The 20726-nt window shown below is 40.5% G+C and overlaps 1 protein-coding gene across 5 annotated transcripts in view; it reads right to left on the bottom strand.

Moving 5' to 3' along the window:
- ADAMTS6 (ADAM metallopeptidase with thrombospondin type 1 motif 6) overlaps nucleotides 1-20726 on the bottom strand; it is a 333735-nt gene that overhangs the window by 81871 nt on the left and 231138 nt on the right. For all 5 annotated transcript variants that reach the window (XM_056541263.1, XM_056541253.1, XM_056541289.1 and 2 more), the window contains exons 11-12: nucleotides 16076-16217; nucleotides 8227-8334 (exon numbers count right to left, since the gene is read on the bottom strand). In XM_056541263.1, the coding sequence (XP_056397238.1) occupies nucleotides 8227-8334; nucleotides 16076-16217 (250 nt within the window). The remainder of the gene's footprint in view (nucleotides 1-8226; nucleotides 8335-16075; nucleotides 16218-20726) is intronic.

Raw genomic sequence — 20726 nt, 5'->3', positions numbered from 1 at the left:
TATCAGCTGCTGTATGCTCCAGAGGAAGTTGTGTAGCTCTTGCCAGTCTGACCACAGTGTTCTCTGCTTGTGTCAGGAACTGTCCAGAGTAGAAGCAAATCCCCATAGCAAACCTCTCCTGTTCTGGACAGTTCCTGACACGGACAGAGGTGTCATCAGAGAGCACTGTGATCAGCCTGGAAAGAACTACACAACTTCCTCTGTAGTATACAGCAGCTGATAAGTACTGGAAACATTTATATTTTTAAATAGAAGTAATTTACAAATCTATTTAACTTTCTGGCACCAGTTGATCTGAAAACATTTTTTTCCAGTGGAGTACCGCTTTAATATAAAGACCAACTGCAGAAATAACTATACACTATATATGAGAAAGACGGAATCAGGGTCTCGGCCACAACATCCCTGTTCTTTGTAGTCTATGAATTGTAACCTCTTCTCAATAGCAACACAACAGTTGTCTCTGCTGATACCTTAAAGGGGTATTCCAGGAAAAAACTTTTTTTTATATATATATATCAACTGGCTCGAGAAAGTTAAACAGATTTGTAAATTACTTCTATTTGTCTGGCAACAGTGCTCTCTGCTGACATCTCTGCTTGTCTCGGGAACTGCACAGAGTAGAAGAGGTTTGCTATGGGGATTTGCTTCTACTCTGGACAGTTCCCGAGACAGGTGTCATAAGAGAGCACTTAGACATAAAAGAACAACTCAACTTCAGCAGCTCATAAGTACTGAAAGGATTAAGATTTTTTTAATAGAAGTAATTTACAAATCTGTTTAACTTTCTGGAGCCAGTTGATATATATATATAAAAAAGGTTTTTTTTCCTGGATAACCCCTTTAATGCCAGTATTTCCCAACCAATGTTCCTCCAGCTGTTAAAAACTACAACTTCCAGCATGCCTTAACAGCCAAAGGCTTATCAGGCCATGCTGGTTGTAGTTGTGCACCAGTAGGTGGCCCTCTAGTTGGGAAACACAGCTCCATGCACATGAACACACAAGCTTGGTCTAACATTCATGTGGTCTGTATACGGAGAGGACAGGTAATCCACTGCCAGACAGCTCTGGGAGTTATGTATCTCCTTGAATACAAAAGGTTTGGACGTTGAAATGCAACATGACTGATCCTTCTATTCTCCAACATGATCTGTCAAGGGAGAGTCCGGTGGCCAGAATGGCTTTTCTCTAATGTGTATTAGCCTTTGCCCTTGAGTCAATTAATTTAAATACATTTAATTCATTTTAATGTAGATCCCTTCAATAGCCCAACCATATGTGAACGCAGTGTAGATGAAATAAATAAATAGCTGCTAGATGATTTCATGTTTATAGCAAAATCCCTTGACTCTGCTTTCCAGTTGATGTAGGGGTGAAATGTTCCTGTGTTATGCATCATAGCTGCCATGACCAAGTGACAAGATGACTGGAGGATGAATGAATCAGGTAAGTACATTAGAAAATTGGACATTTTTTACATGCCCTTTATAACATGGATTTAGATTCTGTACAAAGTAACATCATCACATATTCAGCACATGAAACTGTTGGTGACCCAGGTACAGCTGCTGCAAGTAGCTTCAAGCTAAGCCAACATGGTACTAAAATTGTCTATTTAAAAGCTACAGACACCTTTAAATGCATTTTTTTTAATTATTTATCTGTACTATTTTACTTTTACTATGTAAAATATTTACTACATGGGGCTTTTTTTTTCGAAATTTTGTTTAGATTCTCTTCTATAGGTTGAATAAAAAAAAAGTGCTTAGACAGCTGTTTAAAAAATAAAAAACTAGACTCTGCTTTTTTGTTCTTAGGCTGGGTTCACACTACGTTTTTGCCATACTGTTTTCAATCCCTTTTTCTAAAGAAAACCGTATGGCAAAAAAACGGATGGAACAGTATGGAAAAAAGTAAACCGTTTGCGTTTTTAAACAGTATACTGTTTTTAAAAGTGCATACAGTTCCGTCAGTTTTTATAGAAAAAAAAAACCATACGTTTTTGAACATTTTGTTCATTTTTAATGGGAGGGGTCTTGGGTAGGGACTTTAGGATGCAAATGCTCATGTGCAAAGTGAAAACCTATACGTTTTTCCCGTATGGAACCATATACATGTGCGTTTCCCATTGACGTCCATGTTAAAAAAAACGTATACGGTTACAGTATGGTGTTTAAACCGGAGACAAAATCGTGGTCAACCACGGTTTTGACTCCGGTTTAAAAACCGTACTGCAACTGTATGCACTTTTAAAAACAGTATACTGTTTAAAAACGCATACGGTTTACTTTTTTCCATACTGTTCCATCCGTTTTTTTTTGCCATACGGTTTTCTTTAGAAAAACGGATTGAAAACAGTATGGCAAAAACGTAGTGTGAACCCAGCCTTAGTCAGGTTCTCATCACCATTACAATACAGTTGCCTGAAATATAACACTTTAGTGGCACAATGTGCCATGCCAGCAGCTACACTGATGTTAAAAAATCAACTTATAATATAGAAAAATGGGTTCAGAATAAAACTCATATCACACATTTACCCTTCTCCTGAAGGATAAAAACATATTTATTTTTTTCAAACTGGCAACAATTCGTAATATTAAAATAGCAGAATGTCTCAGACTTTCAAGGCTTACTCTGCATATTACACCAGTTATCAAAACCACAAGGTATGTGGGTAGCAGACTAGAGTGCATCTGCTTTGTATCCAGGCAATAGCTTTGCATCATACTGCAAGCCAAAAATTAACAAAAAAGAAAAAAAAGGTCAGTCTGCTGATAGAACTGTCTGTCTGCAAACCGGAAAAAAAGAAAAAGATTTTTTTTTTCTTTTTAATACAAAACATGAGAAAAAATATATATTGCAGAAACAGTCTTTGTCTTACAGTAAGAGATGATAAGAGAAACTTCAGAGCAAAGCGTATAAATCCAGGTAGTAAAACTAGTGCTCAGCGTTCTCTATAATTGTGGGTAATGAACGCTAAATGAAATGAGCTGGCTCGCTAACACAGTGTCCCAAGTCAGCAGAGAAAAGACGTTTTAAGTGGAAGCAGGTCAGGCCTTCTGAATGAAACCATCAGCGAGGATTAATAGAGTGTGACAGCTGCTCAAAAGCTTTCTCTCTCTTTATTTTAGCACCAGGTTGAAAGTCAAAAAAGCAGTGTACTCTTTTCTGAAAGCAGCCGGGCTAATATAGTCAGTGCTAAAAAATGATGACAGTAGTCATTGTTCTAGGCGGTACAATGTGAAAGTCTGACTATTTTAATAATGAACAGCTAAGTCACTGTACCGGATCCTCTGTGGTGGGGTCACATGAAAAAGAAAAGCTAGAATAAAAGAAAACTATAATGAATGTTATATAAATCGGGGCAAGAACCTGCCATATAAAGCTCTATTCTAAAGCTACAATCAGGGGCGTACATAGAACAGAATGGGCCCATAGCCAAAATCACAAAGAGTCTCCTATTATGAGTGTCACCTGCTACCCTGCCACAGGACATCCTTAGGACCTCATTCATTGCATGCTGCCTACTCCAGAGGACAAGGAGACCCTGCTGGCATGGAAACAAAGAGAAGGTGAGTTTGTTTTATTTTTACTTCTGGGGACCTATCTACAAGGGGCACCTACCGACAGAGGCACCTAGATATCTACAGGGGGTACTTAAACACTGAAGGAAACTACCATCAAGAAGCATCTACCTACATACTGGGGCACCTATGCACTGATGGAACCTACCAACAGGGGCATCTACTCACCTACTGAGGGCACCTACCTATATGGGACGCCTACCTACCTTGATGGGGAATCTTGTACCAAGGGAGGCATTATTACCATTTGGGGTACTATGGGTAGGGAAAAGGTGAGGATGGTACTGAAAAGGTAGGGAATCTAAGATGTTTTTCTGGCCGAATTTGATGTTGCAGCTGTAAAAGTCCTCATGGCAGTCTGGATAAATAGAGAAGACGAAGAAAAAGAACAATTTCAATCAGAGAAGACCCCCCCCCCCCCCCTTGAGTCATTGGATATAACTGGACTGTAGTCTTATATATGTTTTGCAAAATGTATGAGTAAAATTGATATCTAGTGCTACATGATCATTGTATTGTTTAACAAGGTATAAGCGGATGCCTCTCCTGCAGCGTCTTATTGTCATAGACTGGCATTGTGCAAAAACAGATCCGCCAGAATCCTGTTCATTTAAAGTACAGTAAAATAAGACAATCTCTCTGGTTGGCTGTCCGGTAAAAAAAAAAAAAAACAACAAAAAGAAAAACTTGAAAACCTATGGATCTCTTAACCTATCTATATATATAAAACTCAATGGGGGGAAATATATCCATGCTGGTGTAGGGAGACGTTTTTTGTAGATCATTTTGGTTGGTCTAAATTTGATGCAATTGCACCGAATTTACCATACTTGTGCAATTGCACCAAATTTACCATACTTGTGCAAGGCACATGATACATTTTGCGCAAAGTTCTAAATCTCCACACAGTTCTATTTGTACACCTGAGCTGCACCTCACAGGAAAAGTGGACACAGGGATTTTGTTCTATTGCTTTGAGGCTCAGATTCCATTGAGATTTTTTGTCCACCAGCAAAAACGCCAGAAAAAATGTCCCCGATTTTTCTTGCGTTTTGTCAGTTTTTCTTGCGTTTTTGCTGGTGTGTGGAAACAGTCATTTTTGTACCCTGTGGCAATTTTTTCACTTCCATCAGGGTACCACTCCATGTGTCGGATACAGAGAGCCTGGCCCACAGAGTGTAAGGTAGGTGATGTATAGAATATACATATACACGTCGCAGAGCATCACTACTTACCTCCACCTGCTGTATAGTATACAGGGGTGCACAGTGTACCCATGTATACTATACAAGAGCCCAGCAAGGAAAGTGTTGACCCACGCTGCTGCTGAGCAGTTCTGGGTTAAGTCTTTGTGCGCTATCCTGTATATACAGCTGTCTATAGATGACTGTATATACAGGATACAGTAGGCAGACATCAACAATTGGAGGCTCCCTGTTTAGGAACAGAAAGAAAAGAAATCCTAGGACTCACTGTTTTCTTCTGCCAAGTGGAACGTGTTTATTAACACAGTGCTAGTACAAGTGGACGCGTTTCAGCCAAAGCCTTATTCAGACTGACTGTAAGTCTGAGTAAGGCTTAGGCTGAAACGTGTCCACTTGAACTAGCACTGTGTTAATAAACACGTTACACTTGGCAGAAGAAAACAGCGAGTGCCGGGATTTCTTTTCTTTCTGTGTATTGCCTTCCGCGTGCACCACTACGGGTCTCGAGAGCCGACCCTTCCTTTTGTCCCTGTTTAGGAACACACTGCAGTATGGGTGCACTCCCCAGGGGAGAGCACCAAAAATGTACTAACCTTTTTTTTTTCTTTTCTTCTCATTTGAGATACGTGAATGCAGAGGACTACGTCAGATTCGGTGGATTGGGAAGATGACCAGCATTTTTTTTAATAAAAGGGTTAATAAAAGGGTTAATGAGGGCTGTGGACAAATTAGGACTTCTACTCCCATCATGGACAGACTCTGTCCATGATGGGAGTTATAGTCCAGGGGCTGAAGGGCAGATCGCAGCAGGTCATTCTTCAGAGACCAGCTGTGATCTGCATTTATTAACTGTACAAGCCGGCGGCACATACGGCTCCCCACTGGCTCATGTATACAGCTGTCACATTTCATAATCCCTGCCACCGGGAGACAGGAGCTCTGATTGGTGAACAGCTTTTAACCAATCAGAGCTCCCGTCTCCTGATGGCAGGGATTATGAATTTTGATAACGTATACAGTATTCCCCGCCGGGAGCCGGCAGGGAGCGCAGTTGAGCCGCATGTGCCGCCGGCATGTTAATTTAATAAATGCGGATCGCAGCAGGTCTCTGGAGAATGACCAGTTGCAATCTGCCCTTCTGCCCCTGGACTATAACTCCCATCATGGACAGTCTTTCCATGATGAGAGTAGTAGTCCTAATTGTCCCAAAATAGTCCCGCAGCCAGGGGATGTGCAAGTGCCATCCCTCAGTGCTGTGGTACTACAACTACTCCCATCATGGGACAGACTCTGTCCCATGATGGAAGTAGTTGTAGTTTAGCAGTGTTGAGGAATAGCTCCTGCATCCCCCGGCTGTCTCAGTAGAACACTTTCCTATGTGTCCTTTTTGATGGTGTATTTTTGCGTAAAAAAAACAAACTTATTTGCACAAAAAAATGCAACTAAACAAAAAAAACGCACATGATGAATTAGTATCCAATGCCAAATGCATTCAACAATACATAAAAAAATAGACTACTTGCTTTTCGCTCTATCAAAAAAGATGCACAAAAAAGACGCAGAATAACTCACTGCGCAAAAATTTACGCTACATATAGAAAAGAAAAAGCTTCTACCATTAGTGATAAATTCCCCCCAATGTGTGTATGTGTGTATGTATGTGTATGTGTGTGTATGGTTATGTGTGTGTGTGTATGTTCCAGCATCACTTCCAAACGGCTGAAAATATTAACATGAAACTTGGTACACATGTTACTTATATGTCAACAACAAACATGGGATAGATAATTTAACCCTTACCCACCCGTTATTTGTGAGGGATGGGGTTTTTGTTTAAAGTTCCATACAAGCCTTTGGGAAATATATGTTACTGCATAGCTTCCAAATAGCTGGAGATATTTCGATAATACTCACATGTTACCTTTATGTCCACAAAAAATATAGGGTAGTTAATTTAACCCTAACCTACCCTCATTTGCGTTGGTCAGTTTTTTTTTTATTTAAGTCCAATGCAAATCTATGGGAAATGTATGTTCCAGCATAACTTCCATATGGCTGGAGATATTTCGATAATACTTGGTCACATGTTGCTTATACGTCAAATAAAAATATATAATAAATTAACCCTTACCTACCCCATGCAAGTATATAGGACTTCTGGTACCTTACTTTACAAGCTCTGCATCTCCTGGTGAATGTGTCACTTTGGCTGGCAAGCCACACCCTCCAAGTATTCCACGTCCACCCTTTAAGCCCCACCCCTTTAATTTTCAGCTTACAATATCTTCATCACAACTCAACCCCACCTGAGGATGGGAGATGAGGATTAGAAATGAGGACAGGATACGGGGAAGGGATATGAGGTCTGGATATGGGGACGGGATATGAGGTCAGATATGGGGACAGGATACTGGGAAGGGATATGAGGTCGGAAATGGGGATGGGATATAAGGACATGATATGAGGTCGGGATATGGGAACAGGATATGGGGACGGGATATAGGATATAAAGACAGAATAGGAGGTTGAGATATAAGTATGGAATAGGAGGATGGGATATGAGGTCGAGATATGAGGTCAGGATATGGGGATGGGATATGAGGATGGGATATGGGGATGGGATATAAGGACATGATATGAGGTCGGGATATGGGAACAGGATATGGGGATGGGATATAGGATATAATGACAGAATAGGAGGTTGAGATATAAGTATGGAATATGAGGATGGGATATGAGGTCAGGATATGAGGTAGGGATATGAGGAGTGGATTTGGGGTCGGGATATGAGGGGATATGGGGTCAGGATTTGAGGATGGGATATGAGGACAAACGTTTTCTCCTTTGTTGCTTTTCCTCCCCCACAAGGATTAGGTAGGAAAAAACGGGCAGCTCCGGGTACTCAGGTAGTGGATCTATAAATAAATAGATTAACAACGCTAGGTTCACAACACATTTTTGCAGGTTTTTGGTGAGAAAATTCACTACTTAAACAGCACCAAACTAAAAAATGCAGGATTTGAACTGTTTAAGAATGGGATCCAGATGGCCTATGGTACCAGGATGCACAAGAACAGACATCCACTTGGATCCTGTTTCAAAGGTACCTTTCAATAGGATACAAAAACACAGTGTGAATGAAGCAGGAAAATGCAAGAAAATGACACGACACATGATGTTAACAAGACCATAAGGACAAATAGAGTCTGCCAAAATGGAATCTGCTCACAAGGACCCCCCCCCCCCCCCCCCCATGTCAGTGTCATCCTTAATAGAGCATATGGTCAAAACGCTGTCATCATGAGACCACCACATTAATACAAAAAGCTAATTTAGTATTTGGAATCAGGAAGGCAGAGATCCTGGGTGATTACAATATTAGTATTAGATGAGTGGATGGGTATAAAATGATTTGCTAGATAATGTACTTGCCCCTTTTTCGATGCTCCCAGTCTGACACAGGGTCCCTTCGGCGGCAGGAATGCTGTTGGTTACACATCTGCTACTTTTGCTCAGACACCAGAGCTCTCTACACACTTCCTAGGAAAGAAGGCAGAAGCAAGTTGGTCAGAATTATAGCTACAAAGTCATTATCTTCTAAGTATTGGGTGCATGAGAGAGGCCATTAGCCTAGAATTCTAATGTAACTAAAATCGCTTTCCCATTTAGCATCCAAATATAAACTTTACTTCAGGGGGAATGTGAAAATTTACAACTCCTTCCAATACACTTAAAATAGTAACAAAGTGTCCTCTTGTTCTCATCTTGAGCGAGTGACCTGTGTTTGTCTATGCATGTAACAGCAGTTTCTATTTGATCAAGACTGACCCTATACATGACACTTTACAAATGTATTCATCTATTTGGCCACACATGCAACTATTTTTTCCTGTTTTAAAAAGGAGCAATGGCGTTCTCTTAAATCAGTGACTACTCGGCATGTATTACAATATCTGATGGAAATGGGAAGGGGTCATGCATGTTGGATGTAGAGCACCTATAGGCTCTTTAGAGGACGGTTTTTGCTCCGACAATATATCAAGTAATATGCACAAGGAGATAAAGTCTTCAAATAAATGGTGGTGCTCCTTGTACTTCAGTTGGTGCATGGAGAAACCTAGTGGGAACTGTAGTTAGCAGATTCCCAGTTTAGCTTGGAGTGTCTCCATAAGACAGCTCCACTACTCTAAGATATGATGTAATAGCTGTCACCATGAAAATGTTTACTAAACTATCGGCATCAAGTTATAGAGGAGAAAAAATGAATATGTAAACTAAAATTCCACGCTTAATAAAGCAGTATTTGTACAAGCACTTGCCAAGTTACTCAACACTTTTTTAGTTGTTGTAAATTATTGTTCAAAAGTGGAATTCTCCTTTAATTGTTATTATGCACTCATAACTCTTAAAACCAGCAGGCGCTGTTGGTGGCCGTAAGAAATGCCTTCCACCTATTCCGCTAACTAAAAGTACCTTTTTAGATGCAGGATTTTGACCAATGGCAACATTTACTTTGAATCTTTTCATTTGTTTTACTGTTCAGCAGTTTAATAAAACATGAGAATAATAACAGGCAGTTGACATAAAATATATTATTGCGCAGTATAAATCAAATTGCTTCCTGAAGTTTACGTGATGACTCTTTCAACATCCAGGCGGGAGGCTGAAACAACTTTGAACAAAAAAATGTCTGCCAGGTGTTTAAAAATGCCTTGACAAGACTGACAGCAATTATAGACAAATAACGCACACCCATGGTACAAACTATTCCACGTAATTATACTGCTCGAATAAAAAAAACTAACAAAAAGAGGTGAAAATCCTGACATTACATGAAAGTGGGGGAGACCCTTAACCAGCGCAAGAACATGGCAACCTGAACATTGGTCAATTATAAACAAATGAAAACAAGTAAGTCTTGGACAAGTTAATGATAATGCCTGGAGTTTTTTTTTTTTTGCCCTGGAGGAAATACTCAACTTAGTGTAGCCTTTGTTCTACCAGAGAAGTGTTCACCCAACTGGCTGTATGCTCATTATCCTATCAGTAACATCTTTTAACAGCTGTTATCAATAAAACAGCCTAAAGCTATTGCAGAAAGTCGACCCACAGAGGTCAACGGAGCAGCATTTTTTTTAAAGACATAAAATTACCTGGTAGCAATAAAGAAGAACTTACGTACTGTAGGAAATAAAATAAAAAAAGAAATAACATTTTTTTTAAAATAAATAAATATATAACACATATATGGTGCAACTAGGAAGCCAGAGAATTTAAATCTTATATAGTGTTTTTAAAGGAAAACCTTTTAGCTGGAACTATATATTAAAACAGAATTTCCACTCTATTAGCAGTCTTCTGAGAAAAAGTGGAAGATAGAGCAAAACTTGGTAATGTGCAAAAAAGGAGTACTCTGTTGCTAGACATCTTATCCCCTACCCATAGGATAGGGGGATAAGATGTCTGATCGCGGGGGTCCCACCGCTGGAAACACAGCGATCTCCGTCCAGACATCCAGCGTTTTGAACATTATGTTCGGAACGCTGGGATTGGAAGTCCGTGGTCGTGACGTCACACCACACCCCCCTCACGATGTCACACTATGCCCCTTCCATTCATGTCTATGAGAAGGGGCATGACAGCCAGCGGCGGGACCTCTGCGATCACACATCTTATCTCCTATCCTATGAATAGAGGATGAGATGCCTAGCAACACATTACCACTTTAAGGAATATAAGGACTAAAATAAGTAGAGCTTCTGAACTCATTTATGGTTAAAGGAGAATCTATATGCCAGGGCTGCCAAAATAAAATGAATAAACCTTACGTTACATTTTGCCTCTCCCCCGATGCTGCTGTAATTGTTTTCCCATCCTCCGGCCTCGGTTTTCTTCCGGCTATTTGTGCCCAACACACTACACTTAGCTAATTGCAGGGCACAGTGTTGTCCCACCTCAGCAGTTGATATTTTGAGGAGCAGTGTGATGTAACGTGCCCAGGCACTAAGAAGAAGTCTGGGATTGGGGCTGTTACATGATACTGCCCCTCACCAGCATGATACTGCCTATCACCAGCAGAGGCCCATTGTATTGCCCGGCCATTAGCTGAGCTGCAATGTGACGCGTCGGCGGACAAAAGCTGAAGAAGATGGGGACAGGATGATGGGAGACTGATTCCAGTGGCATCGGGGGAGCCACAGAAGGTAAGTCAAAGTTTATTATTTTTATTCCGGCAGCCCAGGCATACAGGAGAAATTTTTTTTTCGCAGAGTTCTCCTTTAACTGTCCAGAGGCATTGACGGAGTATCCCTGATCTACTGCTTAAGTAAAGAGTTAGTTACTTCCACCTCCCTATGAACTGGCACACTTGACTGTAAATCTTTTATTGGGGACGATCCGGCTACCTGTCTGATGTATTAAATCATTTGCCTATTCCACCCAAATCGAATTCACATGAACAGTTTTAGACTGTGTTCACACATTGAGCCACTGGCTGTCCAGGCATGCTGGAAGTTGTAGTTTTGCAACAGCTGGAGGCACACTGTTTGGAAAACACTGACTTAAAGAATGGCATGGGTACTAATGCTTGCAAAATATATTGGGCTGTTTACACATCTGGCCCCTCTTGATGACCTAATGAAGTGGAAAAATGCCCTCGAAACATGTTGTCTTTTATATTAATAATAAAGTGTCATTCCTGTTTATTGTCCAGGATCGTGATTAATTTATTTCACATAATACCAATCGGTGCCGATATCAGTATCCAGCTTTGCTTTGGTGGTTTTTGAAACACTGAACAAACTTTCACCTTTGGACCTATGTGATGTGTCTGAAGGGAGGATACCGTCAGCCATCGGCACCCCCCAACGAGCATCCACATTATCTGTATAGAAGTGCTGGTGTTGCTCTCGTAACACTACCAGGTGAGTGCATAGAACTTTTCATCTTTTCTACATATTTTACTATTGAGAGTGATGATCTATTAAAATTTTTTTCATATTTGTTTACAAATACTGAAATCTGATATCAAGCTAAATAAATGCATTTTCCATGAATGGACAGTACTGTTCTCTGCCAGGACAAGCATCATTGCAGTGTGTGGAAGCAAACATACACGTCACAAGTAGCCAACCCTGTGATCTCCAGACAGCTGTCCTGCTGTCTGGACGAGATACGTGCATAGACTTTCTATGTGCATATCTCGTCATCTGCCTGGACAAGCATTCATGCAGTGTGGGTAAACAATCCTCTCTATAAGTCATAATTTACTACAAAAGAATTTGCCTCCTTCCTAATTTCTTATTTTTTTTGCACATTGTTCACACTTTAATATTTAAGAACATCAAAAAAACTTTGATTTTAAACAAAGATAACCCAAGTAAACACAAAGTACAGTTTTCAAGTGATCATTTTATTTATTATAGGAAAAGGCTATCCAAAGCTTCATGGCGCTATGTGAAGAAGTAATTGCCACCCATTGTTAACTCATGAATTTACTGTGGTTCATTTCACTTGTTACATCTAGGCCTGGTTACTGATCACCTAAATAGAACCTGTCTGACAAGTGAAGTAGGCCACAAGATTTCAAAAAAGCAAGACATCGTGCCGCAATCAAAAAAAAATTGGGATTCAGGAACAGATAAGAAAAAATATTGACATCTATCAGTCGGGAAAGGGTCACAAAGCCATTTCTAAAGCTTTGGGGCTTCAGGACACCACGGTAATCAGTCATTAGCCACAAACAGAGAAAATGTGGAACAGTAGTGAACCTTCCTAGGAGTGGCAGGCCTACCAAAATTACACCAAGAGCACAGCAAAGATTCATGAAAGAGTTACAAGGCAAATACCACTAGTGATCAATAAAAACATAAATGTTCATTTCAGTTTTGACAAAAAGATATTGATGGTCCCCATGACTGGCAAGACAGAAGTTGAACTATTTGGTATACATATGTGACCTGTTACATCTGATGTAAAAGTAACACTGCATTTCAGAAAAAAGAACATCATACTAACAGTCAAATATGGTGGTGGTAGTGTGATGGTCTTCTGAACCAGGATGACCATGAATTCTGCTCCTGAAGGAGAAGGTCCGGCCATCAGTTTGTGATCTTGAGCTGACGCACACTTGGGATCTACAACAGGACAATGATCCATAACACACCAGCAAGTCCACCTCTTAATGGCCCAAGAAAACAAACAAAATGAAGGTTTGGAGTGGACAAGTCAAAGTCCAGACTTGAATCCTATTGAGAGGCTGTGTCATGACCTTTAAAAGGCAGTACTTGCCCCAAAACCCTCCAATGTGTCAGAATTTAAACAATTCTGCAAAGAAGAGTGTGCCACTATTCCTTTACAGTGATGTGAAAGACTCATTGCCAGTTTTTGCAAATGCTCAATTGTAGTTGTTGCTATGCGGGTGACACAACCAGTTATTAGGTTTAGGGGGCAATTCTTTTTTTTTACATGGGCCCTAAAGGTTCGGATAGTTCTTCCCCATAATAAATGAAATGATCACTTGAAAATTGCATTTTGGGTTATCTTTGTGTAATAATAAAATGTGTTTGATGATCTGGAAAATTTAAGTGTGACAAATGTGCAAGAAAATATGAAATCAGAAAAGGGGCCAATACTTTTTTGCAGCACTGTATGTGCCTACTATACCAAAACTATGGAAGAGTTGTAATGCATGTTTCATACAGCTGTCACAATGTACAAGTAATCCGGGATCCAGAAGGGAAATCCAGAGGTGTCAATGTAAACTGTACAGTAATGTCTCAAAGAATCTTTGGGATGAAGAATTATTAGGCAGGGATAATCTCCGCACATTTCAGGGAAATTTCATAGAAACAGTCACATGTCTGAATGACAACAAAGAAGAAGCTAGCAATTATGTTCCTCTCACAGAGAAGACGTCTGCTGGGATGACAGCGGTGCGAGCATGCACCATGTAAAGGGCTTTTAAATATTACATTATCACTATAGAATCTCTCAACACCAGGAAATGACTCCTGGATTGCAGATTGACTGGCATAGACTTGCAAACAAATTCCATGCTGCTAGGAAACGATATATTGATAGGTCAAACCAGCAGGTTCACAAACATCAGTTTGGAGGAGAACTAGTGTCCTATAATGTGCAAATCTGCCTTCTGACAGTATACCCTAGTCTTCTCCAGAAAAAGAACACAGAAAGATAACCATTACATTTAAACATTACTTAGGCTCTGTTCACACCAGACCCTCTTTTGTCAAATCTGAGGGACACTACAACAAAACTCCAACAGCCCCCCACATCAACGGGATGAATCGAGAACCATTGCCACCTTCACTAAATTGCCCATACACCTTTAGCTGACAGCTATCTCTCTTTTTAACACTAAAACCATGACCAACAGGCCCAGCCAAACATTTATGCGATGTGAATAAGTGCAAGGAAGATAAGTCGCTGCCGTACACATTAGAGAGTTGGCCAGTCCCACCAAAATTATTGGTGTCAGACAAATTTTCAATAATGTTGATGTTTTAGGTGTACTCCAGGTGATAAGGGATATGCATCTGATCGCAGGGGGGTTCGACTTCTGGGACCCTCATAACCTCCAGAACAAAGCGGTATGTCGGGACATGCTACATGCATTCTCAATGGGATTGCCGGAAATAAACAAGTACATTGTTCATGGAACGCATGGACCGCTTGTCAACACACTGCTCCATGCAGAGGGAGAGAAGGGGCTTCATTCTGGAGATCATAGGGGTTTAAGAGGTCAAACCCTCCTGCGATCAGATGCTTATGCCCTATCCATTGGAGTACTGAAGTACATTAACATTTGTGAAAAGTCAGCGACCCCAGCAATTTCATTGGGACTGGCCAACTTTGTAATGTGTACAGCAGGCTCCCAAATATTCCCCAATAGATGATGCCTGTGGATAGTGGATACGTTTTGAAGTACTGGAATATCCCTTTAACACAAAGTAAAAACTAAGATGCTTTAAAATATTTCTTCACGTGTGCCCTTATCTTGCAGCACAGGACAATGGCATAAAGGTATTTTCAATCTGTTGTTTAGACACACATATGCCCATATTTTATAATATACTACCACAATACAACACACTTTATTCTGCTGGACTATAACATATGATATTTTACTAAATATGTGAAAAGAGCCTTAAACATAGTTTTATTTATTTGGTGAATAGTTCTTTCTTCCATGCCAAGCTAATGAATTTCAAAATTGACAAAAAGCATAAAATGTCCATTCTCTCACTTGTCAGTTATGAAAATCCGATCCTAATCCCTTTATTATTCCAAACCGACAAAAAAAATCAAATTACCAATTAAAATGGAAACTTTATCTTAATGAAATAGGAACATCTGGAAACCATAAAAGAGGTGGGAAAGGATGTAGACATAGACACATACCAGGAATACACCTAGGAAGTTGGCCTATTGTTTGCCATTAATTACTTATGATAACACCTATTCTTAAAACAGCGTGATAGAAATGAAAAATCAATCCAGTCAAGATAGAAAGAAAATACATAAAAATCATGAATATTTAAAGGCCATTGATATTTTATGATGTTTAAAAGGCAGCAAGAAAATGTCAACATCAATAATGGATGGGAATGTGGATGTGAGCTGCTGGTGGTTAGGAGATATTGTGGTACTCTCACAGTAATAAGATGACTTATTGGAGCCCTTCACCTGCAACATGACGGATTGAGTGTGTACAGATTGAGCGGGAAGTAAAGCTTACCAGGACCTTGACCAATCAAAACTTTTGACATCTCTGGAGTGCTGAATTTAACACTTTTGCTGTGGCCAACGCAGGAGAAATTTGTATCACATGGTACCCATTGAAATGAATTGGTGATAAGTCTTCCCAATCAAAAGTCACTGTTTGCAAAGGCTCTTTCATTTGGCTAATAGAGGTGGGTCCCAAGCAGGTAACCAAACACACACCTACACCTTTGTGAAATACCTATGACCTAGTAGTGCACATGGCCAGTGGTTGATCTAATGGAAAAACCCTTTTAATCTTTGTTTTGAACTTATTATGTTTAAAACACAATAGGCTGGATATGTCAATGAATTGTGCATACATTTTTATACCAGTCATGCCAAAACCAGGAAAGTTTCATAACTTTTTCAGTTCCCCAGGGTCTATTGCTATCTTACTATGGGTTAATGGGCTGTGGTGTTACTGATATAAAGTCAAAGTGTATCATGGGCAGATATAAGATGACCTAAGCAAAGTGTAGAGATGACAATTTCTTACCCCATATTTACATTGACGAGATGTTGCTCCGTATTGGAATCGGCACTGCTCATCGGCATCGTAAACTTGACCTGGAGCCACTGCAGGGTACACAAAGTCACGTTTTGGAGGTTCGTTGTCAAGACATGTTCCCCGGCCTGAACTGGTTAATACAGAACAGAATTAGGACTGATAACTTGGGAAAATACTAACCACAGACTTAGTAACATGATTACAAGAAACATTCATCTTTATTAGTTTATTTATTTAGTTTTTGCACTTTAGTTTTTTCCTCCTTGCCCTATAATAGCCATAACTCCTTTTTTTCCATCTACAGACCCATATGAGGGCTTGTTTTTAGCGGGACCAATTGTACTTTGTTACGACACCTTTCATTTTTCCATAACCTATGCTCCGAAACAAAAAACCAAAACAATATATATATATATATATACATATATATATACATATATATATATATATATATATATATATATATATATATATATATATTGTGAGGTGAAATTGAAAATAAAAATGTACATTGGAGTTTTTCTTTTTTATGCCATTTTGCTTCTGGTCAAATTTACATGTTATTTTGATACTCTAGGTTGTCCCGATTACAACAATACCAAATTTGTTTAGTTTCCATCATGTTTTACAAATTTTCTGACCCCCTATAACATATTTTTCTATATACTGGGCTGTATGAGGGCTCATTTTGCGCCTTAATCTGCTGTTTGTATTGGTACCATTCTGGTATTGATCAGAATTTTTGAACGCTTTTTACTTAATTTTTTCTGGGATATCATGAATAAACATAAAAAAAAAAAAAAAATCAATTCTGTGGTTTGGTATTCTTTTATGTTAACCCCATTGACCATACGGGATGTATCATTTTATATTTTAATAATCCGGACAATCACGCACGCGCCAATACAAAATACCATTTTATTAAAGGGGTACTCCCGTGGAACACTTTTTTTTTTTTTTAAATCAACTGGTGCCAGAAAGTTAAATAGATTTGTAAATCACTTCTATGAAAAAAATCTTAATCCTTCCAGTACTTTTTAGGGGCTGAGTAATAAAGAGAAAAAAAAATGCATTTCCTGTGATGTCCTGACCACAGTGCTCTCTGCTGTCCATTTTAGGAACTGGAGAAAATCCCCATAGCAAACATATGCTTCTCTGGACAGTTCCTAAAATGGACAGCAGAGGTCAGCAGAGAGCACTGTGGTCATGACATCACAGGAAAAGCATTTCTTTTTGGATTTCTCTTTTAGTATACAGCCACTAAAAAGTACTGGAAGGATTAAGATGTTTTAATAGAAGTGATTTACAAATTTGTTTAACTTTCTGGCACCAGTTTATTTAAAAAAAAAAGTTTTCCACGGGAGTACCCCTTTAAATTATGTTTACATATTTTTTATATTGAAAACCTGTTAATATGGAAGGGGCTAATGTGTGGGGTTATTTTAACTTTTTTTTATTTTTTTTAACACTTTATTAGACCCCCTAGGGGACTTTTAGGAGGAATCATTAGATTCCTCATACAGATCAATGCAGCTCTATTGAACTCCACTAATCTGTGCGATATGTGCTCATTTGGCTGAGCCTGCTTCAATCAGGCTCAATCAAATTCAGATCCACAGCAGCCATGGGATGAGAGGTAAGCCCTCCGGCTACCTCCATAGTAGATTGTCCCTCCCCGATTGCACTGCGGTGGGGCGATCCACCCCACTAGACCATCAGGGACAGATAAAAGGTCCCTTTGGATGCCGTTGTCAACTTTGACAGCGGTGATCTAAAGGATTACTAGCCGCCTGCGCCAATTCCATCGTACACACTGGAAAATAACAGCTGGTTAATATGAACAATCTTCAGTGCGTATCACCGGCGCATGCCCTTCGTAAGATGTCACCTTGTTCCATAGCACTTACAGGTTATGTGTAACTGTATATGAAATAATCCAGGTGTTACTACTTTGACCACTTAATGCTATAATCTATGGTTGGGTGTCTCTGACATTGCAAGAAAAATGTAAAAGACTGGAATAAACAGTGGGTTTTTGAAAGAATTCAGTAAGTACACCAGAGCAAGTATTTTTGCATTGTCAGTAAAATACTAATAGAATTATAAGGGCTCTCCTGTTTCAGAATCTCATGATAAATTAGATGCGAGTCAAAGCTGGTCAGGGCCAAATGTATTATGGAAGCTTAATCGGTTTTCTAGTGGCAGGAACCCTTTGTCTAGGACACAAAGGACATGATTCTAGGTCCAGGACTCATATTCACTGATTCTAAAATTGGAGAACCAGTTAACCCCATAAGGACAAGGACAATTTTTGTTTTTGTAATTTCATTTTTTCCTATTAGCAGCGGCCCCCAGCTACTGAAACCAGCTGGAGATCACAGAGCAGTCTCGAGTCAGGAGCCCATTTGATGCACCCTTAGCAGCAGCAGCACGGATTCAATCTGTCATAGGTTGCAAAGGGGTTAAAGGGACATCACAAACATTCATGGCTTAAATATTCGATAGATGAGAGTACCACCTCAGCTGTCTCCATAACTCCCATAAAAGAGAAAGGAAAGAGCACAAATATGCCTATCTCTAGGGTTGGCAAACATCCAATAGCGACATAGACGCTTCTATCAGATATTTATGGTATATGCTGTGGGTAAGCCACAAATGTTTGTGAAGGGTATATAACCTTTTAATGAGAATTGTAAGCGTAATGTTTAACTAAAAAAGGGTGCATTTCATCAAGGACCAACTGAGACGTCAAAACATATTGGGGGAGATGTATCATCATCAGCGTTTTGGTGCACAACATGTAAGTATAGTAAGTAAGTTGCCCATTTTCGGTCCGCTAGATTTACTAAGAGGAGCTATTTGCTAAGGGGCTTCCTTTCTTATTGGTATGCCACTGCATGTGTGCTAGCAAACAGAGGAATACTGATTAACCCACAGTGTATGTGACAAGACTTGGAATGGGTGGTATTACAAGAGTGTCTTCTTCAGAGTTGGGAACACTACAGGCCCACCTGTATTACAACAGTGTCTCTCCGGGGTTAGGAACACTACAGGCCCACCAGTATTACAGCAGTGTCTCTCCAGGGTTAGAAACACTACAGGCCCACCAGTATTACATCAGTGTCTCTCCAGGGTTAGGAACACTACAGGCCCACCAGTATTACAGCAGTGTCTCTCCAGGGTTAGGAACACTACAGGCCCACCAGTATTACATCAGTGTCTCTCCAGGGTTAGGAACACTACAGGCCCACCAGTATTACAGCAGTGTCTCTCCAGGGTTAGGAACACTACAGGCCCACCAGTATTACATCAGTGTCTCTCCAGGGTTAGGAACACTACAGACCCACCAGTATTACAGCAGTGTCTCTCCAGGGTTAGGAACACCACAGGCCCACCAGTATTACAGCAGTGTTTCTCCAGGGTTAGGAACACTACAGGCCCACCAGTATTACAGCAGTGTCTCTCTAGGGTAAGGAACACCACAGGCCCACCAGTATTACAGCAGTGTCTCTCCAGGGTTAGGAACACTACAGGCCCACCAGTATTACAGCAGTGTCTCTCCAGGGTTAGGAACACTACAGGCCCACCAGTATTACAGCAGTGTCTCTCAAGGGTTAGGAACACCACAGGCCCACCAGTATTACAGCAGTGTCTCTCCAGGGTTAAGGACACCACAGGCCCACCAGTATTACAGCAGTGTCTCTCCAGGGTTAGGAACACTACAGGCCCACCAGTATTACAGCAGTGTCTCTCCAGAGTTAGGAACACTACAGGCCCACCAGTATTACAGCCGTGTCTCTCCAGGGTTAGGAACACTACAGGCCCACCAGTATTACAGCAGTGTCTCTCAAGGGTTAGGAACACTACAGGCCCACCAGTATTACATCAGTGTCTCTCTAGGGTTAGGAACACCACAGGCCCACCAGTATTACAGCAGTGTCTCTCTAGGGTTAGGAACAATACAGGCCCACCAGTATTACAGCAGTGTCTCTCAAGGGTTAGGGACACCACAGGCCCACCAGTATTACAGCAGTGTCTCTCCAGGGCTAGGAACACTACAGGCCCACCAGTATTACAGCAGTGTCTCTCCAGGGTTAGGAACACTACAGGCCCACCAGTATTACAGCAGTGTCTCTCAAGGGTTAGGAACACTACAGGCCCACCAGTATTACAGCAGTGTTTCTCTAGGGTTAGGGACACCACAGGCCCACCAGTATTACAGCAGTGTCTCTCTAGGGTTAGGAACACCACAGGTCCACCACTATTACAGCAGTGTCTCTCAAGGGCTAGGAACACTACAGGCTCACCAGTATTACAGCAGTGTCTCTCAAGGGTTAGGAACACTACAGGCTCACCAGTATTACAGCAGTGTTTCTCTAGGGTTAGGGACACCACAGGCCCACCAGTATTACAGCAGTGTCTCTCTAGGGTTAGGAACACTACAGGCCCACCAGTTTTACAGCAGTGTCTCTCAAGGGCATGGAACACTACAGGCCCACCAGTATTACAGCAGTGTCTCTCCAGGGTTAGGAACACTACAGGCCCACCAGTATTACAGCAGTGTCTCTCAAGGGTTAGGAACACTACAGGCCCACCAGTATTACAGCAGTGTCTCTCCAGGGTTAGGAACACTAGAGAC

The sequence above is a fragment of the Hyla sarda genome, chromosome 1, assembly GCF_029499605.1.
Source record: "Hyla sarda isolate aHylSar1 chromosome 1, aHylSar1.hap1, whole genome shotgun sequence".
Classification (NCBI taxonomy): domain Eukaryota; kingdom Metazoa; phylum Chordata; class Amphibia; order Anura; family Hylidae; genus Hyla; species Hyla sarda.
The sequence above is the reverse complement of the archived record's forward strand: the minus strand, read 5'-3'. Positions and strand labels throughout refer to the sequence as shown.